General features: G+C 40.1%; 4 protein-coding genes across 10 annotated transcripts in view; 2 read left to right on the top strand and 2 right to left on the bottom strand.

The window, feature by feature from the left end:
• Chpt1 (choline phosphotransferase 1) overlaps positions 1 to 6,211 on the top strand; it is a 30,558-nt gene extending 24,347 nt beyond the window's left edge. For 2 of the 4 annotated variants that reach the window (XM_050145831.1, XM_050145829.1), the window contains 3 exons: positions 615 to 740; positions 3,843 to 3,953; positions 6,042 to 6,211. In XM_050145831.1, the coding sequence (XP_050001788.1) occupies positions 615 to 740; positions 3,843 to 3,953; positions 6,042 to 6,086 (282 nt within the window). In that variant the 3' untranslated portion in view covers positions 6,087 to 6,211. Of the gene's footprint in view, positions 1 to 614; positions 741 to 3,842; positions 4,047 to 6,041 lie in introns of all 4 variants that reach the window. The other 2 variants (XR_007592417.1, XM_050145830.1) reach the window with 2 other exon arrangements.
• Positions 3 to 18,801, bottom strand: Sycp3 (synaptonemal complex protein 3). Of its 3 annotated transcripts, XM_050145833.1 has the most exons (9): positions 15,461 to 18,801; positions 14,254 to 14,395; positions 13,803 to 13,866; positions 13,415 to 13,449; positions 10,764 to 10,881; positions 9,963 to 10,062; positions 8,029 to 8,127; positions 6,244 to 6,348; positions 3 to 323 (listed from the first exon to the last, which is right to left on the bottom strand). In XM_050145833.1, exons 2-9 carry the CDS (start codon positions 14,381 to 14,383, stop codon positions 189 to 191), a joined length of 786 nt encoding a protein of 261 aa, XP_050001790.1. In that variant the 5' UTR covers positions 14,384 to 14,395; positions 15,461 to 18,801; the 3' UTR covers positions 3 to 188. The 3 variants fall into 3 exon arrangements, with proteins under 3 accessions (XP_050001790.1, XP_050001789.1, XP_050001791.1); XM_050145832.1 differs by having other exon boundaries at positions 14,254 to 18,801; XM_050145834.1 differs by lacking the exon at positions 3 to 323 and adding an exon at positions 6,068 to 6,121 and having other exon boundaries at positions 14,254 to 18,801.
• Positions 18,802 to 19,002: 201 nt separating this feature from the next.
• Positions 19,003 to 26,775, bottom strand: part of Gnptab (N-acetylglucosamine-1-phosphate transferase subunits alpha and beta) — a 60,187-nt gene continuing 52,414 nt past the window's right edge. Inside the window, exons 20-23 of one of the 2 annotated variants that reach the window (XM_050145828.1) lie at positions 26,156 to 26,246; positions 22,475 to 25,577; positions 20,312 to 22,341; positions 19,003 to 19,162 (exon numbers count right to left, since the gene is read on the bottom strand). In XM_050145828.1, coding sequence (XP_050001785.1) covers positions 25,500 to 25,577; positions 26,156 to 26,246 — 169 coding nt within the window. In that variant the 3' untranslated portion in view covers positions 19,003 to 19,162; positions 20,312 to 22,341; positions 22,475 to 25,499. Of the gene's footprint in view, positions 22,342 to 22,474; positions 25,578 to 26,155; positions 26,247 to 26,775 lie in introns of both variants that reach the window. The other variant, XM_050145827.1, reaches the window with a different exon arrangement.
• LOC126503852 (sialidase-like) lies at positions 24,046 to 25,369 on the top strand. Its single transcript, XM_050145835.1, has 2 exons — positions 24,046 to 24,191; positions 24,726 to 25,369. Exons 1-2 carry the CDS (start codon positions 24,179 to 24,181, stop codon positions 25,367 to 25,369), a joined length of 657 nt encoding a protein of 218 aa, XP_050001792.1. The 5' UTR covers positions 24,046 to 24,178.

Consider the following 26,775-nt stretch of genomic DNA (forward strand, 5'->3'; position numbering starts at 1 on the left):
GAAATTCTTTTATGGTTCACGATATATAAATATTATATATAGTCTTCCACAAAGCTGTAAACAATTTCTTATAAGATGTTGGTTTTCTTTTTTTTTTTAATAAGAGAAGGTTTATTTATTTATTTATTATGTATACAATATTCTGTCTGTGCATATGTGTGCAGGCCAGAAGAGGGCACCAGACCTCATTACAGATGGTTGTGAGCCACCATGTGGTTGCTGGGAATTGAACTCAGGACCTTTGGAAGAACAGGCAATGCTCTTAACCGCTGAGCCATCTCTCCAGCCCGATGTTGGTTTTCTTTTACAACAAATAGCTGTTTCTGTTCCAGGTAAAATTATGAGTTATGAGTTAATAAATAGTACAGCCAATTATAACTTTCTGATATCAAGGAACTTAAATATTAGAACTTTTAGTAAGCTATCTGCCCAAGAACTTGAGATGTACATTAAATATTCCTTTATGAAATGAACTTGTCTTAATAGTGAATATCATAAATATGTCCTAAAAATTAAAGCAAAAAAAAAACATTTAAAAGTTAATAGCAGAAAAAAAAAAACAAAAAAAAAAAAACCCCTAAAACTTAATAGCAAAATTGTTTCCTTTTTTATAGATAGCCCACATGACGAAAAGTGAACTGTATCTTCAAGACACTGTCTTTGCTGGTCCAGGTCTTTTGTTTTTAGACCAATACTTTAATAATTTTATAGATGAATATATTGTTCTGTGGATAGCAATGGTAAGTACTTTTGAGCTTTTTTTTTTTTAACACATCAGCTCACATTTTAATAACCATTTCAGGGGATCATAAATACATAGTCTGTAGTCAAGTGTTTCTGCATATTTAAATTTAATTTACTTTTAATCTATGAATCATATTATGTGTAGAAGTGATTGGCGTATCTCAGAGGTCAGGCTTCCAACAACCTACATCATAGAAATACATCTGTGTACCTAAAGATAATTCTTTTCTCTTCCCCCAAATCAAAACAGGTATTTCACTTTGCCTAAGACTTTCCAACTTTCCTTAAGCTTATTAAAGTTATCCCCGGCTTGTATCAGGTAACAAGCCAATTGGATGGGGTTGGTATTAGCACTTCCTACACCCCAAACTGCTACTTAAATGTTGGAGAAGCAGAACAAATAGTACCCTGTCTCAGGGTAAGATTAGAAGGCTAGCTTCTGTGCAAGGTAAGTACCTTGAATATGGCCCTTGATGACAACATATTTTATTAATGTTGGTCGTAAGACTCACTCCTTGATTATACCGATTAAGGAAGGAATGTACAGGGCTGGAGCAGTGGTTCAGCAGTTAAGAGCACTGGCTACTCTTCCAGAGGACCTGAGTTTATTCTACCATGTAAGTGGTAGAATAAAACCATCTGTGACTCCAGTGCCACATTCTGGCCTCCACTCATGTACTCTTTGGTGCAGACATTAAGCAGAAAATAACAAAAATTTGTTTAAAAGGAATGTATATAATATATATTTCTTATATATTTCTTATAAGAGATACTAAATTTTTGAGGAAAAGTCATTACTAGGAACACTTCAATCTTACCAAATTGAATAAATGGAGCATTAAAATATTATAATATTGAGATCTTTATGGTTGGTATTGAACTTTATGGTGGTTAAGATAGTTTTACTCTATTTTTTCCCACTTATGGCCCTCACTGATTTTTATCAAATTGCTACATACACACACACACACACACACACACACACTTTAGAGCCTGCAGCAAATCTTTTGCTAATTCACATCTTGTTGCTAGACTTAGGTATTTTTTTTTTTTAAAAAAATCTGTTATGTATTCTGTGCACAGGTACCGGTATACATTAAATGACCCCTCAATAGCTTATACAGCATTACACTTACTGGAGTAATAAATTAATAGCCTACTGTTGATAGTCCGTTCAGTCTTCTATTACTCCTAGTAGTGTTAAATTATTTTTTTCTTTCTGATGAATAGTGAATGCTTTTAAGCAATATTCTGAAAAGTCTTTGATAACTAATTTCTTTTTAATTTGCTCTATTTTTATGACTCCAAAACAACTCAATTAAGAAATATCAAATTTATAGTTATAAAAATAAGCCAAATAGGAAATTATTATTAAAGATACCTTGAAAACTTGATGCAAGTATTTTCTAAAATACCTTCTGAGAATTCAATACACGCAATATGAAGTATTTTGATTATATTCACCAATATTTCTTCCCCTAACTCTTCCTAGGTCCATCCTCTAACACCCATCCTTACTTCATGCCCTTTCCAAAATAACCCAATGAGTCCATAAACTTTTGGGTGTGAGGGCTAAGCTTAAATGAGCTTTCCCTCACCTACCAACCTTTACACATCAAAAGCTCCTTAGGATGAGAGCCTGTGTCATGATGAAATGGTTGACTGGCTTCATCTTATGTAGACAACCACATCAATGCTGTGAGCTCATGATCCTGTCATGTCCAAAAGACAGTTTTGTCCCAGTCCTCCTTAGCCTCTGGATTTTTCAGTCTTTCCATACACACACGCCTCCACAATGTTCCCTGAGCCCTTAGGAAAGGGGTTGTGATACTGATGTTTTGTTTGTGGCCAAGTCCTCCACAATGTTAGACTTTTGAAACTCTCAAACTTCTAGGGGAAAGAGTAGGGACTGGCTCAGGGTATATGTGACCTTGAGATCACTAGCCTATCCTGCAAGGGACTCTATGTATAATTCCCAGAACCCCCCCCCCCCCCCGAAAGGTGGGGAGGGCAATAAAAATTAAGCACCTTTTGTTTTTGAGACAGGGTTTCTCTGTGTAACCCTGGCCGTCTTGGAACTCACTGTGTAGACCAGGATGGCCTTGAACTCAGAGATCCACCTGCCTCTGCCTCCAGAGTGCCAGTTATCAAAAGTGAGCACTCAGACCACCTGGCTGAAGCACCTATTTTAAAATAACAATTGGCCTGATTTACACCAATGATAGAGCAGTCTAGTGAACTGAGAATATCATTTTTTTTCTTTAAAAACACTATCCAGACACACAAAACATGGGTCAACAGAACATCTATGGTCTGTAGTATCTCTAGGGCAAGGCTTTCAGAGATAAAAAACATGATAGCATTTTCCAAGTAAATAAAAAGGAACCTTTCCTATGGGTGAGAATTCCATTCCTAAAAGCTTTTTCTGGGCTCTGGAAGAGCAATCATCTCTCCAGCCCCCTGGGCTTTATTTTATGAAGGAAAGTATTTGTCTCTACCATCTGGGCAGTATCTAGAGAGTTTTTCAATACAGCAGAACTTGATGTGTGGAAAACAACTACAGTATCTTTTCTAAGCCTTTATGGTCTTAAATGTCAAAGGAATAAAAATATGTGAACAGCCCCTTTTAATAGGAAATCTGTGGCTTCATTTAATGACAGAAAGTTGGTATAGAGTCAGAAGGCGTAGGTTCTTCTACTTTTGAGAATTTGTACTTTAGTCTTTCTACCTCTGTTTCAGTTTCTATAAATACCCAGAATATATAGATATTGTGGCACATGCTTGTCCCAGCACTTGGGAAGCTAAGTGACACGAGTTAAAGGCCAGCCTGGGATAATGACTATACAAGGCCAACCAGGACTATATAATAGCAAGATCCTGTTTAAAAAACAAAACAAAACCACTAAAATCAAAATAATACTAAAGGCTATATAAGATTTAAGGACAAAAGGTATAAAAAGTATTCTAAAATATAGTATTTTCATTTGGGAATTTTAAGGACATTTGAGATGGGAGTTGTGGCTCTTGATAGAAAAATTGTAGTCTTAGAAAAAAGATGAACCATAACCCATTTTGTATTTTCTTTTTCGCTTCCAAAGGTCATTTCTTCATTTGATATGATGATATACTTTAGTTCTTTGTGCCTGCAAATTTCAAGACACCTTCATCTAAGTATCTTCAAGACTTCATGTCAACAAGCACCTGAACAGGTTCACAAGCATATTGACTGACTAGTAGCCCAAGGAAAAGAGGAGAAGCAGTTAGGGGAACCTATGTATGAAGGAAACCCCCCTATGCAGGAGGCTAGTATATTATCTATAAGGTTATGTTAAATGTAAAAACTATCTTGTAGCTTCCATTATGTCTGTTAGTAACGAATCCCTCTTGTCATTAACATATTTTATCATAGATGTCAGTATAATGTATGAATTAGAAACAAAAAGTTTGACTACTAAGACAATAAGAAATTAAACCCCAATAATTCTAAATAACACTGTCTACAAAATACCTATCAGACTTGGGGTTTTATCAAAGGATTGCACAACTATTCAGAACTTAAAAGAACTTCTAGCTGCCTTGGCAGTGATATCTAAGTATATAACAAGTGATACACTGAGAAGTATTTCGCTATAATAGCTATTGTTCAAGAGATATGCTAATTATAGAAAGGTACACTTTAGTGTACTATCTGGAATTTAAAACAATGGTTATAAGAATTTTGTTGTAATTTGTACTTAAAAAGGAATCTGTTGTACCAAATTCAGCATGATGTGAATCTTTGAGGGTAACCTGTACACCTTAGTAGTCCAAGTAAAAAAAATTTACTTCCATGAAAAAAATTCTCCAAAGGAAGACAAAAAGTAGCTAAAATATTGACAGGAAAGGAAATTAGGAACTTAGAAAAAAATGGTAAGAAAAGGGGGGAAAACAAGTGTCAGTTTCTCAACACTAAGTACATTAGGTACTAATAATAGTCTTTTATTCTCAGTTGAAATAATACTTATGCCATGTGATGAAAATAATCGGACAAATAAACGTGTACGTTTAAGTATTCAAACAAGAAAAGAGGGTTTTTTAAAAGGACTTTTAAAGATTATTTCTCAAAAGGTAAAAATATGTGAATATAGAGAAAACCCTCTGAGGTACTTACTTTGCCTAACTCCTGGTAAACTTCTGAAAGATCTTAAAAGTTTGAATTATACTTAAAGTTTATATTCCATATTCCATGTTGTAGACATAGTAGTAGCCAAGTGGAAGAGTGAATGCTTATAATGGGTGACGCCCTGGCTTGATCTGCCAACAACACCCCACCCAAAAGGATTTATAATTAGGTGAACTGTCCTTTTAATATCTTTTTAATGCTAGAAGGATAATTTCTTTCTAGAAGATCTTCAAAGGGTGAGAGTTGTAGAACAAAATTCAATAGATCATTGAAGTTCAGCCAAACTAGTAATATTAACTGATTTCAAAGAAATGTTGAAGCTCAACTCTTAAATTTCTCTGTATAAATGCCTATTTTAAAAATTAAATACAGTTCAACTTTGGGAATTAACATGAAATCAAGCTTCAGTATATTTACTAATCGATACAATGGAAAAGGCATCAAGGTAATTCTTTTAATTCCTATATATCATAAATAACTTTAGCTGTGTTTGTGATTCTTAATCATTACTAAGGGCATGTGTCTTTAAGTACAGACCAGCCCAATTAAATGGTATCTTGATGACCTTGCAGAAATAAAATATTTATAAATCTAATGATTGAAATTAATGCTTATATTTCAAGTGCATTAATGATTTTAGCATTTTTTAATTTATTCCAAACCACTCAAAGTTCTCCTAATAAACTGTATAACAGATTCTCTTTAAAGAATTGGTGATACTATTTATAAAGATGAACACATAGAACAGATTCTATGGTTTTTTTCCTTAAAGGAGAAACAGTGTAAGCCAGAAGTGGTAGCACACATTTGTTCTTGCTACTTGGGAGGTTGAAGTATAAAGGATTACTTGCTCTCAAAAGTTTGAGACTAATCTAGGCAAGAGTTACACGGAAACTGAAACTTAATCATTTTTATTTATGAAATAGTATAAAAAATGAACAATTCATTATTATAACAAAAGAGCTGAACGCTCACTACAATGAAACAGCTGCTATTTACACAGCTATTTAGGTTTATTTGGAAGTTAACAGGAACAGAAGTCTTCTTAAACAAGCTATTGATTACGGATGTTATAAATTATAATTTCTAAAGGTGTGCCTCATAGCTAATGTTTTAATTCTATCATATTACATAGGTTCAAGTTCTTTCTTCAAAGACTCATCAGAATAACATGGATTGAAGAGACTTTCGAACATTTGCCATCTCTTGTTGCTGCTGTTTCATGAAAGGAGATATGAAACGTTTAATTTTTAGTTAAATGTTATGAAAGTTTCAGCAAATAAAACATTTCAGTGCCTCCATTAATCCCTATCTTTACAATTTAAAATAGAACTTACAGTTTCCATCATAACTTTTTTTTGCAACATAGCCATTTCTTTTTTAAGTTCACTTTGTGTGCCAGTAAACAGGTTATCATTATTTTTCTCCACTTCCTCCAAACTCTAAAACACAAAAAAGCCACTTTGGTTAATAAGCTAACTTTTAATCGTAGGTTCTCCAAACTGTAATTTCAAAAGTAAAAATCTTAATTACTCAAATAATGCTCATTATTTACCCCAACATTCTAAGTATTTCATATATACCAAATTTCCACTATAAACAAGTAAAATATATCATGCATTAATCAATGCAATTACATGAAGTACAATAGTACCATTTACCTTTGGCCAAAACAATGGTTTAATGAAATATTAAGGTCAAGATGGTGAAAAGAAAAATGGGGGCAGGAGCTAGCCAAGATGGGAGAATTGAGAATTTGAGGCTAGTTCTGGGCAATATAGATCCTATCTCAAAAGAAGAAAAAAAAAATCCAGAAGTAGAAAACAGTAGAAACAGTGATAGACCATTTTGAAAATTTCTACTAAGTTTCTTAAAACAGTTGTGTATAATCTACAGACTTCTACAAAAGAGAAAGAAATCTGTAGCATGAAGTCATTTCTCAAGTTTTTTTAAAATTGTTTATTACATTCCATTCATTCAGTGTATATGTTGTGCATGTCTCACACACATGTGTAGAGGACAATGTGTGGGTGTTGGGTTGTCTTCTTTCCTATGGGTCCTATAGATTGAACTCTGCCCTAGTATTTTGTTTTTCTGGACAGGATCTCAATATATAGGCACAGCTCGCCTCAAACTCCCTAATCCTGCCTCAGGCTCCCCCTCTACTAGAATTAGAGGGATGTGCTATAACAGCTAATGAAAAAGGTTAAAATTGTGAAATATTCATTTAACAAATAGTTATTCTATTGCCTACTATGTAAAAAGTACTACGTTCTGTGGAGAAACTAAAAAAGTAATTATGTTTCAATTAGAAAAATTATGGAAATGCAACTTCTGTAGCTATATAGTGGAACACATGAATATTCCTGCTTAGTTGACAAAAAGTACACTATTTCATTAACTAAAAGGGAACTTAAAATATTCTAGAGGAATAGTATAACTGAAGCAGGGAAAATGTCTATGGATTCAGAGAGCAATTTACGAGTTTGGAGTAATGGACATATAGTCTCTGAAGCTTAAAAAGAATCATGCCAGGCAGTGATGGCACACGCCTTTAATCCCAGGAGATAAGTGGATCCCCCTGTGAGTTTGAGGCCAGGCTGGTCTACAGATGAGGTTCCAGGACAACACAGAGAAACCCTGTCCTGAAAAACCCAAAATAAATAAAAAAATCATGTCAAGGGGAATTCTAAATACCTAAAACTTTAGAACAGGAGACTACAGGCACATTTTCAGGGAGGAGGTCTTAGAAAGATAATATGGCAGATTCGAAGAATGATTTGAAGAGAATCAGTTAAAAGTTTTAATAGGACAGAGGGTGATAAGAGAAAGTACAAGCAGAGAATGAACAAATGTAATAGTAATTAAAGGTATCACTTTCAGGAGTAAGAATTCTAGAACAATATAACTAACAATATAAAATATAAAAAATATGGATAACACGGCTTGGTGATGCACGCCTTTAATCCCAGAATTTGGAAGTAAGGCGAGAGGATATGAGTTTGAAGCCAGCCTAGTCTACATAGCAAGTTCCAGGCTAGCCAGACTATACAGTGAGCCCTGTTCTCAAACACAAAAACAAAATACAGCAAAACAAAAGCATGTTACCATGTATAACTCACCTTTACGAACTGCTCATGTAGCTGTTTGATCGCTTTCAGTCTCTGGTTCTGAACAATTCTAGACTGCTGAAAAATCTTCTGTTGTTGTCGAAAAAGGTTCTATAAACATTAAAATAAAATGCCCGTAATAATGATTTGGTAAAAGTGTTTTTGCTATTATGGGCTTCATGCATTCTAGGAAGACACCTAGCTCTGAGCTCTATTCCTAACCTTTTGTCAAAAAACAATTCATATTAAAGGCACTGCTTAAGGTTAATACCTTTAGTATTTTAACAACTATTATGACTAGGTTTAAGTACTTTTACCACTGAAATGCACTATAATAATCCTACAAGTCAATGAGGATGAACATTTCTGACAATATTTTGTGTCCGAGTGTATGGTTACTGGATTCCCTAAATTGGAGTTAGACACAATTTTGAGCTGTCATCTGAGTGCAGATAACAAAACCCAGGTCCTCTGCAAGAACAGTAAGAACTCTTTACCTCTGAGTATTGCTCCAGCACCAAATATTTCTTCGAGACTAGGTTTCACTATGTTGCACAGCCTGACTTGGAACTTGTGACACTCCTACACCTCAGCCTCCTAAGTAGCTGGATTATAGGAATATACCACCATAAAAAAATGAATAGGAAATCTCGGTGTTCAAGGTTTTGAAATAGGGTTCAAGTTGGCCTCAAATTTACTATGTAATCAAAAATGGCCCATTATGAGCATGTTTTAGTGAGTAAGGTCATCAGAGTGGAAAGTAAAAATCATACCTAGTTTAATAAGTGCTAGGGAATCAAACACAAGGCTTTGTGCATGCTAAAGTCTACCAACTGATATATATCCCCAATCTTTATTTTTAGTAATTTCAATGTCTTACAGAAATTTGAATGTTGGACATTTAGTTCCTTAATCTATTCTCCACAAATGACTGTCTTCTAGCCTCTTAATTCACTTACATTCTTTTTTAACAATATTTTTACTTAATTTCATGTGTTTTGTCCACATTCCTATCTGCACGAGAGTGTTCGATTGCTTGGACCTGGAGTTACAGACAGTTGTTAGCTGCCATGTAGATTCTGGGAATGGAAGCTAGGTCCTCTAGAAGAGCAGCCAGTGCTCCTAACCACCATGCCATCTTTCCAGCCCTCACATTCTTACATTCTAGATTGTGCCATGCATTCTATAATGTGAGGGAGAAGCAGATGGGGCACTGAGTTAAAGGCCAGACCCTGTTTTAAAAAAAAAGGGGGGGTTGCTATTCATCACCAGTGGAAATAGAGAAATAATACAGCCTGGATATTCATAAACTATATAGTTGCATGAGGGGTTATAGCCCTGTGATAGCATGTTTTTGTAGACTGCACAAAGCATCTAGATTTATTCCCTAGCATTTACAGGGAGAAAAGGGAGGAGGAGGAGGAGGAGGAGGACAGTGATTGGTTAGGAATGAGCACATGATCGAAACTAGATTAATGATGTCCCACTACATGAATTTTCTGCCAAAGATAATCAGAAAGATTGTTTCAGTCTATGTAGTCACTAAATTTGTAGCAAGTCTGGGACTGGGAGAATTAATACATTAGAGAAGCTCATGGAGACTTAGCAGCAGAGCCCAGATGACACTATAATAAGCAACCCTTCCCTACCCCATTCAACTGTGTTGTCTAAAGCTAACTTAATCCCCAAACCCAATAATTCTTTTATCCACTGACTCCTTTACTTAAAAATGCAAGAAGATCAACTATTGAGAACATTAATACTTTTAGAATACTCTATGCATCTATACTTCTGTGGTTTAGGATTTGGCAATATTAAAACATGTAGACAACAGTGGGCAATATAACTTGTCTTAATTCTATAGACATAAAATATGATTAGGGTCTCTAATCTATTAAAACTAAACCTCAAGTAGAAATAATTATAAAGTCAGTTGTAATACTAACAGTTAGTTTTTCTCCTTGTTCCTCAAATTTCTGCATATCCAGTTCCCACTGCTGAAACATACTCATAAATTGCTGAGAATATTCACTGTTAAGCTTCTGTCTGTAAAAAAAAAAAAAAAAAGAATCCTGTCAAATTTCATCCATGTGAAAATACCATTAAAAACAAATTCAATTCACATATAAAGGAAACCAATATTTTGATAGGAAAATTAAAAGGAAAATTTATGTTGATTTTAAGGTTTTTTTCCTAACAGATGTCTTCTCACATGCTTTTTAGCTCTTGAAAACTAAAGACATTTTGTTTTCCAGAAAAATTTACTTTTACTCTCCAAGGAATTTTTCATTTTTTTCCTACTGAATATAGTTCTCATAACTACTTTAAATTATTTCACTTAGGTTGTGTCCCCTCCCATTCTGGCATGGCAAAAATTTCATACAAAGGAATAGTCAAGTTGGTTAAAATGTGTAAATCTACAATATAAAAACTGATTCTTCTACATTCCCACAGCTATTAAACAGTAGTTTCTATGATATCTACACCTTTCATTCAAGTTAATATATTTCCACAATGGATATAGTTTAATAACCTTTCAGTTATTAAATAAATTTAATATATTAAATAAAATCGTCACTGACTTCTAAGAAACATCTAAATTCTATGAAGGCATGAAGTTACAGAACTAGATTAGAAATAAAGCCAAGCATTTTCATTCACTAAATAAACAGATGCTATTTTCTGTAGGTAATTTACACCAGGACATACTAAAAAATGATAAAGATGTAGCTCTTTAAAATCCTTACATTTCCTCTTGCTGTGTTTTCCAGATCTGCTCAATTTTCTGGTTACTGGCTTTGAAAGAAGCCTTCGTATACATTTCTATTCTTTTTCTCTTAGCAAGGAGAGCTTTGTTGATGTCAGCTATATTGAAAAAAAAACATTGAAATTTAATGTTGAAGAAAATGATTTTATTTTATTCCATAGAATCAAGTAAGTAGGGGTTGGTTCAACAATATCAAGGACATTTAAAATTAAATTTAGTTACCAGGGAGAAGGTTCAGAAGAGAAAAAACAACAACAACAACAAACACCTGTGCTGGGCACATGCTTTTTAATTCCCGAGCACTTGGAAGGAAGAGCTCTGCAGTCAGGTCTCTGAATTTTAGGCCAGCCTGGTCTACATAGTCAGTTCTAGGGCAGCCAGGAAACATAGACCCTGACTCAGAAAAATAAAACACTTGCTTATTATAAGCCTGACAACCTCTAAGTTTGATCCCAGGAATCCACAGTGGAGGGAGCAAACCAACCCCTGAGAGATGTCATCTCCCACCGTGGAAGACAGTCAACTCCCCAAAGTTTTCTCTGACATGGTTGCCACAGCATATTTATACCACACATACATACCACACAAAAACATACAAACATAAAATTTAAAACATTTTAAAAAGAGCACCAATAGGTGTTTTGGAAAACGTGGGCTTTAGAACACTTAGGATTTTGGATTTTCAGACTAGGGAGGCTCAGCCAATAAAGACTATACAAATATTATGAACCTAAACTGTTGGATTCTCAACCATTTCAATTCTGGTTTTTCTAACTGAAGGTAAATTTTAAATTTAAGGATGATAAAAATTTAGTAAAATGAAGGATCAAGGCCAGACTTATGAAGAAAACCTAATAAAGGCTAAATATTTCTAAATTTATAGTACATCCTCCATTTGATAGGCCATACTTTATGCAATTGTTAGAACTCATCAGAAATACTAAATTAGAACAAAGAATCTAAAAAGGATTATTAATAAAATTTGTAAAGTAAGTCAATACCATTAAACATTTTTTATAAAAGAAATCTTAGCATAATATCTAGATAATGCATCTAAGACTACTTTATAATACTTTAATGGGAGATTTTTTTTTGTGCATTTGTTTTCGTTTTGTTGAGATGGGGTTTCATGGCATAGTCCTGGCTGGCTAGGAACTCCCCATGTAGACCATGCTGGCACGGAATTCAAAGATCTGCCTGCCTCTGCTTTCCAAGAGTTGGGTGTGTGCTACCAAGCCCAGTTCACAGTGGGTTTTATAGGGCATTTAGTATCAATAAGTATAGCAGTTCATAAAAAATTTAATACCTTAAATAAGGTTTGCTATGAATTTATCTTTTGTCACTATGTTAGTGTAACTATAATTTATATTTCCAGTAATATATAGTAAGTTTATAAAACAAATTGGCGGGGTGGTGGTGGCATATGTCTTTAATCCCAGCACTCAGGAGGCAGAGGCAGGTAGATCTTTGAATTCAATGCCAGAATGATCTACATTGCGAGTTCCAGGACAGCTAGGGCTGTTACAAAGAGAAACCCTGTCTCACAAAACCAAAAAATAAAACAGTTTTCTTAATACCAAATAGAGCAATTCTTAAAAAGCATAAATTAACAGCATGAATAATCCTTATAGGAAACAAATATTTTTAAGAAGAGTGTTCTATAGCTACAGGTATGGCTCAGCTGTGAAGACCCATTATTGCTCTTCCAAAGGACCCGAGTTCCATTTTCAACACCCTTATCAGGCAGCTCAGAACCAGCTGGAACCCCACTTCCAGGAATCTGTCACCTTCTCTGTATTGCATGGTCATTCTCACAGACACACAGTAAATAAAAAATAAAATTTTGTTTAAAAACAAGCTAATAGATATATGTACAGACAGATAAATAGTATTCTGGAGCTGGTGAGATTGCTCAACAAGTAAAGGTAACTGCAGTCAAGTCTGACAATTTGAGTATGATCCCCAGGATCCATCCATATGGTAGGAGGTTAGTGACTCCAGCAAGCTGTTGTCTGCCCTCCATACATGCATCATGGCATGGTGGACAAGGTGACAGACATCTGTAATCCCAGTACCCACAAGGCTGAAGAGATACCAGTTTAAGGCCAGCCTGGACTAACTAGCAAGTTTCAGCCAGCCAGCCAGTCTCAAAGAAGTAAATAAGCAAAATGCTGTCTCCTAATTAAGCTCATATAAAAACATATTTAAAACTTAAGGTCTAAGGTCTTCGTAATCTCTTACTGGCTGGAAAAGTTGTCATTTACTCTCAATTACATAATTTGTTAGTATAAAATAATAGTTCTCTTATGATGTTATTTATACTCTCCATAAATGAAAGAACACAAGAAGAGTCCTAGAAAATAAGTGAAAGACTAACATACTTTGTGAATATAAAGAAGCAGAAAAAACTTTTCCCCTCTATTTTTCTAAAATTCTTAAAAGTACCACGTTAACTTTTCATATCATGAAAAAGGGGTTAAGAAAGAAAAATCTATGATGCTAATCATAAATATGCAAAACGCTATAAATGAGAACAAGTTAAACAATATCCATACAATGAACTGATCAACATTTCCTATTATTTAATACAGTTTTAAACAATGTTCTTTAAATTATATAACAAAAACATACCTCCAAATTTTTCCAGCATATTCTGTACTTCACCTCTGTGAAAAATTACATTAAAAAAAAATTAACACTAGGAATTTAAGCAACAGAACATTTACCCAATGTGCAGAAGGCCCTAGGTTTGATTCCTAGCACAATAAAAAATAAAACAAAAATTTTAAGAGTCATAATACCACATACCAATTAGTTTATGCTGCTACTTGTTAGATAAACTGAAGTAAACTTTTCTTAATTTATTGAACAAAGGAAACATCTTTGGGGTTTGGGAAATGGCTCAGTTAAATGTTTACTCTGCAAGCAATACCTAACATACCTCAACACCCACCAAAGTGTTTAGTATGCATGTACACTGACACACATGTACACCATCATATTTTTTTTAAAGTCTTACCCCACATCTTCAACTCTTCCTCCAGGTCTTTTCTTCCCATGTTTCTCAATTACTAGAATCTTTTCTGTATTGACAAAATAAATTTTGAAATTAAGTATGCTATTTGTTAAATTTTAATGAAGTCTATTTTCAGTTCTTTTAGGATTTTGTAACAAATTTTAAAAGCAGATAAACAAATGTAATACGTCCTCTGAAAAATGAAAGCACATCACAATTCATGACCCATTTTATAGAAGCAAACTTCTTCTATAAAGAAGCATGGTCAGAATCATGCACTATACCTATCAAGTTACTAGCACTGCAAAGATAGGGGATACTCTGAAGTGCCACAACTCCGATACCGAGATGTGAACATCTGATGAGAAACAAAGTATGTAAAAATGCTTACTTTATCCAGTCTTAAGTGTAGTGGGTTTCTAAGACATTAATACCCAACATTAGGGATATTTACCATCAGCAACATCCTCCTCTGAGCCAGTCAAATCTTTATCCTCTTTCTCAAAGTCAAAGACTTTTTTAGGTTGATCCACCAATGATGGCTTCCCAGATTTCCCAGAATGTTTTCTTCCACCAGGCACCATCTTTAGAGTGTCCTTATTTAAAAAACAAACAAAAAACCAAGCAAATCCCCCAAATCTCTCAATCTGAATTCAAAGACATCCTTTAATTAAACATTTTTTTTATTATTTATTTGAGGGGAGAAACACGTGTGGAAGGCATAGTTAAGGGAAGGAGTCCATTCTCTTCCACCAGCTGAGTCCTCGGGACCCTATCTGGACCATTCCTGTCAGTCTGATTTCCCCGCCCCTAATTCCCCAGGCCTCGCCTCCTGATTCCCTTAGCTCTCCTCTCCTAATTCCCTAGACCCCAAATTCTAATTCTGAGATCCCACCTCCTGATTCCCCTGACGAACCCCTTGGGCCCACGACCCGACTTCCTTCATCGGCTCCTACCTCCCTTGGGCCCATGATCCCTGGTTCCCTCAGCCCCCAACCCTGTCGGGCCCACGACAACCCCCCCCCCAGCTCCCTCAGGCCCCAACCCCGGCTCCCTTGGGACCAGGACCCCAGGACCTCTCGGGCCCAGGACCCTGGCTCCCCCAAGGCCCCGCCCCCTCGGGCTCCCAACCACGGCTCCCTGGGGGGGGGAGGGGCCGACACCCGCCCCCCTCTGGCCCACGACCCTGGCTCCCCCAAGGCCCCGCCCCCTCGGGCTCCCAACCCCGGCTTCCTCGGACCCACGACCACCCCCCAACCCCCCCTCTCCCCCGGCCCAGGACTCCGGTTCCCTCAGACCCACGACCCCGGCTCTCTCAGGCCGACACTCGGGCCCACGACCCCGGCTCCCGGCTCCCACAGGCCCACGACCCCGGCCCCTTCAGGCCCACGACGCCAGGCCTCTCAGGCCCACGGCCCCCTCGGGCCCACGACCCCGGCTCTCTCAGACCGACAACCCCAGACCTCTCGGGCCCTCTCAGCTCCCCACCGACCCGGAGTGGTCCAGTCTCAGGCCTGCCCGCCCCACCAGCCAGGGAGGTTTATCGCGTCAGTCTCGCCCAGCTTCTGCCTCCCTGGAGAAGGAAGGGCAGCCCGGGGCCTCTTCCCTCTTCCCGCAGCCCCGTCACCGGGCCTTCGGCTCCCTCGACACCATCGCCTTACGTCAACAGCCCTGGCGACAACTCGAGGCCTCCGCCGCCTCGCCTCGACGCTTCTGAGGCAGCTTCGCCTTTGAGCGGGAAAAAAATCCAGCGTGGCCTCGACCAAGCTTTCCGCTGATTGGCTGAAGCTATGGGCACGCACGGTGATGTCTTAGCCCCGCCCCATGGGGTGAGCGCACGCACCTGCTCTTCAGGCGCATGCGTATTCCCACTCTGAGGTCATCAGCCCCACCCCCCACCCCCGCAGGGACACGGTGGCCCGGGCAGTACTCCATGAAGCTCACTTCTCCAGACCCTTCTGGGTACCCAAATCGCACCATCTCCATCATTTCAGCATTCAGGTGTGGGGAAGTTGTGACTGTAAATCTCCCAATTTCTGATGTTTTTGTTCGATTCTTCGTTGTTTGTGATACAGGGTCCCACTCTGACCCAAGCTGACTTTAAGCACGCTAATCTTCCTGCTTTAGCTTCCTAAATCCTGGGATGATGGGACTAACCAATGACCGATTTGCATTTTCTGAGTTTTAATGACACATAGACATGGTCTTTGACATGGCAACACGTAATAGTTTTGTTTATAGTTTTAAAAGAATTTTTATGGTTTATTTAGCTGGAGTTACAGACAGCTGTGAGCTGCCATGTGGGTGCTGGGAATTGAGCCCGGGTACTCTGGAAGAGCAGTCAGTAACTGCTGAGCCATCTCTCCAGCCCTAGTTTTATGTTTGAGCATTGCAAGAACAAAAAAGTACAACTCTATAATATTCTATGACTCCCGTTATATTCATTGCTGCTATAAGAACCACGATTATAGATAGCCAGGAGTATCGTGAAAACTCAGAATTTATGCAGAGAAAGCCCTAGCTCTGAGTTTATAAGGTCCTTCATGCTAACTTTTCATCTCTTTAACATTTTCTGGGTTCTTTTTCATTTTTTTTAAATTTATCATTACTTTGAATGATAAAAATCATTCCTCTACAAGTTCTTTAAGATAATTTTTTTTCTAAATGTTGGCTATGTTTGCCTGCAGTTTTGTACCTCGTATCAAACATGTATCTATCCTATTAGTTTTTTTTTAGTATGGAAACTGACGTCTCAATATAATTATGAAGATGTGTATGCTCTTCCATTACAGCAGTGCCATAGATCACCTCCCAGCTAGCTTATGTGAAGAAAGACTGTGCTAGAACAATTGTCCATCTGTGTGTGTGTGTGTGTGTGTGTGTGTGTGTGTGTGTGTGATGATTTGACACCTCCCGGCTAGCTTATGTGAACAAAGACTGTGCTAGAACAACTGTCCTTCTGTGTGTGTGTGTGTGTGTGTGATGATTTGACACATTGGCAGTGTGTAATGATCAAATCAAAATAGAGGTTTCCCAGAATTCTCACGTTTACTCTTCCTGCTTGTTCCTCTGGTAATTTTTTTTTTTTACATCCCTGCATCCAAACCACAATTTTCATCACCCCAACATTAGGAAACTTTCAGTACCTGACAGAGCAAGTCCCACGCCTTGATTTTCCCTCATAAATATACTGTGGGTTCTTGAACTTTCATGTCCTAGATCCATTAAAAACAAACCAAACAAACCTTGTTGTTGTCTCTTATGTGGGAGGGGTCTCACTGATCTATAGACCAAATTAGAGAGGACTGAGTCTTACTGGTCTTTTGCATTTGTGTGTGTATGTGTGTGTGTGCGCGCGCGCACGCGCACACACATGGGTATCCTAACATGTGTGTAACATCTAAAACCAGAGGTCAGTTTTGCACGTCATTCCTCAGCTTCCTTGCAGTTTTGAGTCAGGGCCTCTCGTTGGTACCTGTCACTCACCAGGTAAGCTAGGCTGGGTCCCATGGGTCTTCCTGCCTCAGCTTCCTCCACCTCTCCAGCATTGGGATCACTTGATTCCACTTAGTGGCCAGCTGGAAATGCTAATGAACCTTACTGTAGAAGGTCTGCATATATCGGATGAGAAAGCTGCTCTCAACATTATGTTTCATAACAGTAGCAACATTACAGTTATGAAGTAGCAATGAAATAATTTTACAGTTGGGGGTCCCCACAGCATGAGGGATGTATTAAAGGTTCACAACATTAGGAAGGTTGAGAACCACTGCAACAAAAGCTTAGTCTAGTAGGGCTGGAGAGGTGGCTCAGAAGTTATGAGCACTGGCTGCTCTTCCAAAGGTCCTGAGTTCAATTCCCAGCAACCACATGGTAGCTCACAGCCATCTGTAATGAGGTCTGGTGCCCTCTTCTGGCCTGCAGGGGTGGAGGCAGAACATTGTATATATAATACATAAATAAATCTTTTTAAAAACTTGAACTAAATCTAGGCATCTAGCTGTAGGGCTTGCCCACGCAGGGTAAAGTGGAGGGGAATTCACATGTGTTGGTCTAGTCAAGCTGGAGGGGTGTCTTCTGGAAGTGACCCTGAAATGGAGTTGTTTAGGCTGCCTCTGGCACCTCAGGAGCGACACTGTCACTGTTCTGTAGGTTAGAGGGCTGAGCAGAAAGGGAGCCAGATGGGTCACGTGGAGAAGACATTGTTTTTAAATATCCCAACATTATGTGTGTGTATATGTGTGTGTGTGTGTGTGTGTGTGTGTGTATTTGAAAGTGCTAAGTAAGAAATGTTCTGAAGTGCCTGGCATATTTTATAAATAGAAGTAAAGTAACACACTATGGAAATAAGTTTTTGCTAAAATGCATATGAAATATTGTTTGGAGAGAAATAGCCTAAACCTTCCTGAACTGATCACATCGAGACAGCCTATGGTAAAAAGAATCGCTAGTGAATGACTATATTAGAATCCACAGAAAAGATCCCTTCTGAATATAGGGACAGAGAGAATCAAGACATGTCTACATGCTGGCAGTAGGCAGAGAGGCCTTGGGGAGAGAGCACGGGTGTGTTGGGACTGAGGTTCGGCTGGGAGCCCCTACTGCAGATGCCGGCTACTTTTCATGTTCATTGGAACTCGTCAGTATTGCTGCCTAAGGGACCTGCTGCCGTTTTTGTCTTCTGGTCTTAGTTAGGGTTGAAAGTGCTGTGATGAAACACCATGACCAAAGCAGGAGGCAGCGGGGGCGGGGGAGAGGTGGAGTATTTATCTTATACTTCCACGTCCACAGTCCTTCACTGAAGGAAGTCAGGACAGGAACTCAAACAGGGAGGGGAGCTGGAGGCAGGAACTGATGAACAGGCCAGGGGTGCTGATTATTAGCTTGTTCCACATGGCTTGCTCAGCTTTCTTTCCTTCCCTCTCTTCCTTTTTCTTTCTTTTGGGGGTAGTTTTATTTATTTATTTATTTATTTATTTATTTATTTATTTATTTATTTATTTATTTANCCACCTTGTATGAACCCTATTCTGTTCATAGAATGAGGACTTTTGGAAGATAAATTCTTCACACCCCCGTCATAGCTTCCAACAATGGACAAATCTACCTCCTGGCTAGAAACATTAAAACCCACAGTCAAGTTGATTATTTTGAGGACTGACAAATATTATATATGCTTGTTTGTTTGGTTGGTTGGTTGATTTTTATAGATGGTTTCTCTGTGTAGCCCTGGCTGTCCTGGAACTTGCTCTGTAGACCAGGCTGGCCTCAAAAATAGAGTTCCACCTGTCTCTGCATCCTGAGTGCAGGGATTAAAGGTGTGCGCCTGGCTCAGCCTGCTTTCTTACAGAATCCAGGACCACCTGCCCAGGGCTGGCACTGCCCATAGTGGGCTAGGCCCTCCCATATCTACAGGCTCACCTACAGCCCAATCTTTGGAGGCACTTTTTTTTTTTAGATTTATGGAAAATGTAAAAGAAATGGACACTTTTTTAGATAAGTACCATATACCAAAGCTAAACCAGGACCAGGTGAACAAACTAAATAGACCTGTTAGTCGCAAAGAATTAGAAGTTGTTATCAAAAACATCCCTACCAAAAAAAAGCCCAGGTCCAGACGGTTTCAATGCAGAATTCTACCAGAACTTCCAAGAAGAGCTAATACCTATACTCCTTAATGTATTTCACAATATAGAAACAGAAGAGTCATTGCCAAATTCCTTTTATGAAGCTACATTACCCTAATACCAAAACCACACAAAGACTCAACCAAGAAAGAGAACTACAGGCCAATCTCACTCATGAACATCGATGCAAAAATCCTCAATAAAATACTGGCAAACCGAATCCAAGAACACATTAGAAAAATTATCCATTATGATCAAGTAGGCTTCATCCCAGAGATGCAGGGCTGGTTCAACATACGAAAATCTATCAATGTAATCCATCATATTTATTTATTATGTATACAGTGTTCTGTCTGTCTGTATGCTTGCTGGCCAGAAGAGGGCACCGTCCCCCTCCCTACAATAATAATGGATGAAATAAAAATAACTTAATGTCTTAATAGGCCTTGGCTATTTTTTTTTTCTGTCAATTTGGCAGAAGCTAAGGAATCATCTGGGAAGAAGGAACCACAATTGAGAAAATGCCTCCAAAAGATCAGCCTGTAGGGACATTTTCTTGATTGATGATTAATGTAGATGAACCCAGCCCATGGCAAGAGGTGCCACCTCCTGGGCAGGTGGTCCTGAGTTGTCTAAGAAAGCAGTCTGAGCAAACAGTGGGGAGCAAACCAGTAAGCAGCACCCCTCCATGGCTTTTGATTCAATTGCAACCTCTAGGTTCCTGCTTCTGAATTCCTGTCCAGATTTTAACAACTGACTGTTTAACTGCAAGATGAAAGAAATGCTCCCCCGCCCGCACCCCAGGTTTGCTTTTGGTTGCAGTATTTTATCACAGCCATAGAAACCCTAACTAAGACAGCAGGTAAACAACTGGCGATAGACCACAGTGATGCGGCGTGAATCGGAGAGTAATGGGTAAGAAGGAAAAGGCACATGAAGCAGTAAGAACAGGTTCTCACAGGCACAGGCCAACCGAGAAATGCACAGCATATCTGTGAAAATACTGGCATAGTGTAAAAGTCTGAAGTTGGCAGGTGAGGGGAAGCAGAAGGACCAATTATTAGTTTAAATTTATATTAATTGCTATATTTTTATAATTTTTTTTCTGTGCTGGGGACCTCCACCAAGGCCATGTGCACGAGGGGCAGGTCCTCCAGCACTGAGCTACACATCAGCCACATTTACAGAGTCCTGATGGTGCTCTTTATCAACACTTAGCCTTACCTTGGTCGAATTTTAATCACCAGATTTAAATTTTGCAATGCTTTCGAGTATAGCGGCTTACCTTCAACTTGGGCAATTCAGGGAACTTGGTCTCTCTGTCTGTCTGTCTGTCTGTCTGTCTGTCTGTCTCTCTCTCTCTCTCTCTCTCCTCTCTCCCTCTCTCTCTCTTCACACACACACACACACACACACACACACACACACACACACACACACACACAGCTTCACAGGGGGCAGTTCTCTTGTTGATTTTGCAAGCCTCCTGTGGAAGAAAGACTCCGTTTCTCAGGCCAGAAGTACACAGCGCCTAGAATAAACAAATCACTTATTCATTCCCAACCAGGATTTTCTTTTTTTAAAAAAATATTTTTATGGTTTATTTAACTATTTTATGTGCATTGGTGTGAAGGTGTCAGATTCCCTGCAACTGGATCTCCAGACAGTTGTGAGCTGCCATGTGGGTGCTGGGAATTGAATCTGGGTCCTCTGGAAGAGCAGTCAGTGCTCTTAACCACTGAGTCATATCTCCAGCCCCCCAACCAGGATTTTCTATACTAAACCAGAGATGAAGTTTCTGGACTCCCTGAAGAATGTGAGTTAGGAGGCATGCCTTCATTCTGGGGATAGAACAGACACGGAAAGAGAGGTGGGATGGACAGGGCTGAGCAACAGTCCTGGCGGGCTAAGCCGGGGTCTCTGGAAGGTCACAGGTGGAATGCGCATATGTAAAGGGGGATTTGTTAGCTTGGCTCCCAGTTTGCTCTGGGCAGTACCACAATGGTTGTCTGCACACCGGCTACCTGGTGACTGCTCAGTGCACGAGGCTGGGTGCCTGGGCAGTTCCAATGTGGTGCTGCAGGCCCCAGAAGATTCCTGGAGAGCCAATGATCTTCAGCCTGTGTTGGAAGGCTGAAGAAGCTGGGCTCAGGCATCAACAAAGGACAGCAGCCGCAATAGCTGGGCAGGGGCAGCCACAGGCTAGGAAAGCAGCCAACACGGTAGACACACACACCCGCAGAGGCTCCTGCAAACTGGCAACGATAAGAGCTCCCCTCAGACTTCCTCACATCTGGGCTGCCACAAAGGTGCTGCCCACGGGTAGGTCTTCCCACTACAGCTGACCTAACCTAGATGACATCTTAGGGGTGTGCCTCTTAGAAGAGTCTCGATCCTGTCAACTAGACACACATAGACTGTGTCTCTGGTGCTCCTCTTTTTAAAGAAGTTTACGGTACCTAGGCCATTTGCAACCCAAGCATGTTTCAGTGCCTAGAAATGAATTTCATGTGTGCAGAAAAACTGCCTGCTATTTAATAGAATTTTAAGATAGGGCTGGAACTAGAATAAGGGGGAAGCACAGAGCAGTTAGACTAAGAAGCCCCCTTCATCACTGGATCTGGGGTATTAACTCTTCCCTCTCCCCTTGGCTAAGAAGCTTGGGTAGACCTTGAACTTGCTACCCTCTAGCCTTACCTTCAGGATTCTGGAATGACAGATGTTCACCACCGCCACGCCAGTCTGGAAAAATATATTACCGGAGCTGGTGATGTTGTGCAGCATGTGAAAGTACATGCTGTCAAGTCTGATGGCCCGAGCTGGCTTCCCAGGATCCACGTCACAGGAACAAGCGACGAGTTGGGACGAGTTGGTCTCTGACCTCTAAAGGTACGCCGTGGTGTGTATATGCCCCCCTACACCCACAAAATAAATACATAAGATGGTTACAGTGGCACACACCTTCAATCCAGGCACCCCGGAGGCAGAGGGATTTCTGTGAAACTTAATCACCCCTGTGACAGTGCTAAGAGGGAGTGGTTAACTCACAAGGGCAGAACCTCAGTGATCACGATTAGTGGTGCCTATAAACGGCTCAATGCAAAGAACTTGTCCCCTTTGTCTTCTTGCCATCTGCCCTATTAGCACAAGGCATCATCACTTCTGGGGGGCACAGTATTCAAGGTGTCAACCTGGAAGCAGAACAGTGCTTGGTGACTGAACCTACCAGCATCTTGGACTTGTCAACCCTACTAGGACGTGCATTTCCGCTCCTCAGACTCACTCGTGCTTGTGCGTTTCTCCTTGTGGCGTTGGTTTTGTGATGCGGTCTCTGTTGCACAGGCTACCTGGAACTACGCATCCCTTGAACTCATGCAACTCTCCTATCTCACCCTCCTGAATGCAGGGATGACAAGCATATTATATTTTATTTTTGTACAACAAATGGGCTCAAATCACATTCTGACCTTTTATAGAATTCCATCTGAATGAATGGTTCTAAGGTTTAAATTTTCTGGCCACTCACTGTTCAAATTCTTTCCCAACAATCTGCTGAATCATTAGATAAATGATTGCACGAATGTTTGTATTTTATCATCCACTGTGCTACCAAACTTATTAACCTTATACTCATCTAACCGCAGAAGTCTATATTACATCCAAATGTCCAGTATCTATAACTTTTCCAAAATCAATTCTCAGCTTTTAAATAATACCCAATTAACACTTAATTTGGGGGGGGGATAAATTCCATTCTGAATCTGTTCCCCATCCCACAAAGCAGCATTCTCTAGTATGTTATAATCCTAACCTTTCCATACACTACTTCACACTTTACAGTGCTCACTGCAGAGCCAGAGGGCTGAACACTCCCCACAGACGACCATTCAAGACTGTTGAATCTGGACAGTAATATCACCAATCTTCAAAAACTTTATTCAAGCTAAAAGCATAGGGCTAGAGAGATGGCTCACCGGTTAAGAACACTAGCTGCTCTTCCAGAGGACCTGGGCTCAAACCCCAGCACCTACATGGCAGCTCACAACCATTTGTAACCCCAGTTCCAGAGGCTATGACACCCTCTTCTGATTTCCACAGATGGTGCAGAGACATGCATTCAGGCAAAACACACATACACAATAAATAATAATAGTAAACCCTCAAACCAATAAACGTGATCTTTTTATGAGATTTCGACTTTTGAAATACACAAAATTTACAGCACAACCACGGTATTTACATTTTAAGTTCTCATTACAAAAGTGTGTGCCATTTAGGAAGAATACCATTGACATCATGATTGGAGCTGTCAGAATTCAGAGCGGATTCATGGAATCTGGGCTCCACAAAACCACTATACAATGATATAACGGAGCATGGCTAATGTCGGGGTTTACATAAAAATGAGGCTGTGGTTCAAGTCTGGCTGGGGCCTGTTTTTGTAGAGCTGCGAGTGCGAGCTAAAGCTGGTTCTATTGGGCTGTTTACAAAAATAAAAGAAACCCCCCAAACCAAACAAACAAAAAAATTAAGCCAAGTAGACTGTCTGACAAAGACAGCTGTGTCTCAAGTTACCCGCTCTCTGTTCTTTTAGAAAAAGCTGGCTGACCACTGTTCCCGCACGGCAGGCTGAAAGTGAGCTGCTGAGAGAGACGGATTTCCAGCTGGACGCCAGTGCCGCGTGCTGGCGCCATCAGCACTACTCATTTCCAAAGTGAGGCACTTCTGTTTGAGTGTGTCCATTGCCAAGACATGATCACATCTGGTGAGTAGCATCGGTGCTTGACGCTAGCCCTTTGCAATCGGGCCCGCCGACGAAATCCCGGCATCCTGGGGGCTAGGTTAAACAAAGTGCTGCCAACATCAACCCCCCCAGGTCTTCAGTAGTCATAAGTGATTCAAGACCGCCTGAAGGCTCATAAAAATCAATAATTTAGATATGCTAAAAGGAAAGGCTAGCTCTACATTATTTAAATAAGATCTATACAAACATGTGGACATTCTGAATTCATTATTTCTTAGTCGCTACTGATTTTTAAAAATGAGAAATGAAGGAAAAGAAGAGGAAAGTGGAAAGTTAGGGCCAAAGGACTTCGGAATGCAAAGCCTGGGGTCCCTCAGCACTTGTTCCCAGGCCGGCCCGGCTTCTCAGGCCGCAGGGATTGTGGGAGGAAACCGGGAGCTTGTCAGCGAGGGTCCATCAACAAATCCCTTAAAAGTACAAGCCATAGGGCTGCCAACGCAAGGTCTCAGTGTGCTGATTAACTCCAGGGCCGTGGGCTCTCTATTCATGCTGCAGGAGAACACGGTCTGCACGTTGTCCCTTCTTCCGAGCAGGCCATCTGTGCGTCACATCACGAGACACCCAGTGTCTGTGCGTCACATCACGGGACACCCCAGTGTCTGCATCACATCATGGGACACCCCAGTGTCTGCATCACATCACGGGACACCCCAGTGTCTGCATCACATCACGGGACACCCCTGTGTCGGTGCATCACATCACGGGACACCCCAGTGTCTGTACGTCACATCACGGGACACCCCAGTGTCTGCATCACATCACAGGACACCCCAGTGTCGGTGCATCACATCACGGGACACCCCAGTGTCTGTACGTCACATCATGGGACACCCCAGTGTTGGTGCAGTGCATCACATCACGGGACACCCCAGTGTCGGTGCATCACATCACGGGACACCCCAGTGTCGGTGCATCACATCACAGGACACCCCAGTGTCTGCATCACATCACGGGGACACCCCTGTGTCTGTGCGTCACATCACGGGACACCCCTGTGTCTGTGCGTCACATCACGGGACACCCCTGTGTCGGTGCATCACATCACGGGACACCCCAGTGTCTGTGCGTCACATCACGGGACACCCCTGTGTCTGCATCACATCACGGGGACACCCCTGTGTTGGTGCATCACATCATGAGGACAACCCGTATCTGCGCTGCATCATGGGGACATGCCTGTGTCTGCGTCACGTCATGCGGACACCCTGTGACGGGGAGGTGTGAGATGCGCAGGAGACGCTGAGGTAGGTGATTGCAAACAAAGAACTTCTACACCCTGATTCGATCTGGACTAGCTTCCTTGTGTATTCTCCTCCGGGGAAATAGCTTCCGCTTAAGGGCAATTATCTACATGATAGAGAGCAGAAAATCAGCGTTAGTTTTCCGTACTGATGAGAGACTGTTGGCGAAGCAGGTGTTCCTTCTCTGACCCACACGTTCCTGATCACTGCCTCAGTCTGAAACAAGCTCCTTTCACACTCCTCCCAAACAAAAGCAATCGACAGTTCTACTCAGCGCTATAGTCAATGTGCTCAAGCGTATTCCCACAGAGCTCTGAGACCAAATGATGTTGGCTCGTGGTTCACTGTTTAAAGACCTGCAGGGAGAGCCATTGCTAAGGGCATTTATTTTCAAGATCTCTGTCCAGTTTCATTTGATTTTTTTTTCTAGGTGAAAGAACAGCTGCTGTTTAATCATTGGAACATTAATTCTGAGTTTGAATAGATTATTTTTTTATAACAGTTTAAAAACTATATTAAAATCCTTTCAATGTTTTCTATATTTATCAACAGTCATTTGAAAATAAGACGATGGTTATGAATGGGTTGCAATGCAAAGAGTTCATTTCTAGGTGCTGGAGAGACAGCTGATACAGTCCACCTAGAAACATTGCTTAAGATCTATGCAAAATGGAGACAACTTACTTGTTCAGCAAAAAACGAGAAGATAGTGAATATAATCAGTGTTGCTAGCACGCAGTGGGTCCAAAACTTCAGCTTGTCTCGATATGCCCTCCTGTTCGGACACAAAGAGTTACTGAGTTTTACAAAAACATACTGTGCGTATCGTACGGCAAAAAGACAGTATGCATAGTCAACTCTAAAATGTTAATATACATTTCTAACACAAGTTCAGATCTGTTGTTTTATAATAAATGCTGTTCTCCAGTAGCAAATGTCTCTTCAGCTTCAAAAGAACAGTACTTGTAGACCTTAAAATTTTTAAAATTCATTCATTCACATTCATTTATTTCAGAAAAAAAAATCCTGGACACAGAGAGATTAGCAGGATTAAGTCTCTGCTTGAGAGTGTGGAGAAGCTTGGAGAGTCACTGGCAAGCCATCAGTGGACTCCCGTGTGTGTAGGAACACCTCCACAGCCGCGCCTACTACTGCCCTATACACAGCAGCTAAGACTCAGAAGCAGCTTAGATGTCCCTCAACAGGTGAAGGGATAAAGAAAATATGGTCCACATACACAATGGGATTTATTGAGCCACAAAAAAATGAAATCGTGGCATTAACAGGAAAATGGATGCAACTGG

Source organism: Alexandromys fortis, unplaced genomic scaffold, assembly GCF_014885135.2.
Source record: "Alexandromys fortis isolate MF-2015 unplaced genomic scaffold, M_Fortis_MF-2015_v1.1 scaffold_50, whole genome shotgun sequence".
Lineage (NCBI taxonomy): Eukaryota > Metazoa > Chordata > Mammalia > Rodentia > Cricetidae > Alexandromys > Alexandromys fortis.

Coding starts and splice junctions, on each gene's coding strand:
- Sycp3 (XM_050145833.1), bottom strand. CDS start 14,383: ATGGTGCCTGGTGGAAGAAAACATTCTGGGAAATCTGGGAAGCCATCA. Junction 10,882..13,414: donor TATGCTGGAAAAATTTGGAG/GTATGTTTTTGT, acceptor TTTTCAATATAG/CTGACATCAACAAAGCTCTC. Junction 324..6,243: donor AAAAAGTTATGATGGAAACT/GTAAGTTCTATT, acceptor TACCTGGAACAG/AAACAGCTATTTGTTGTAAA.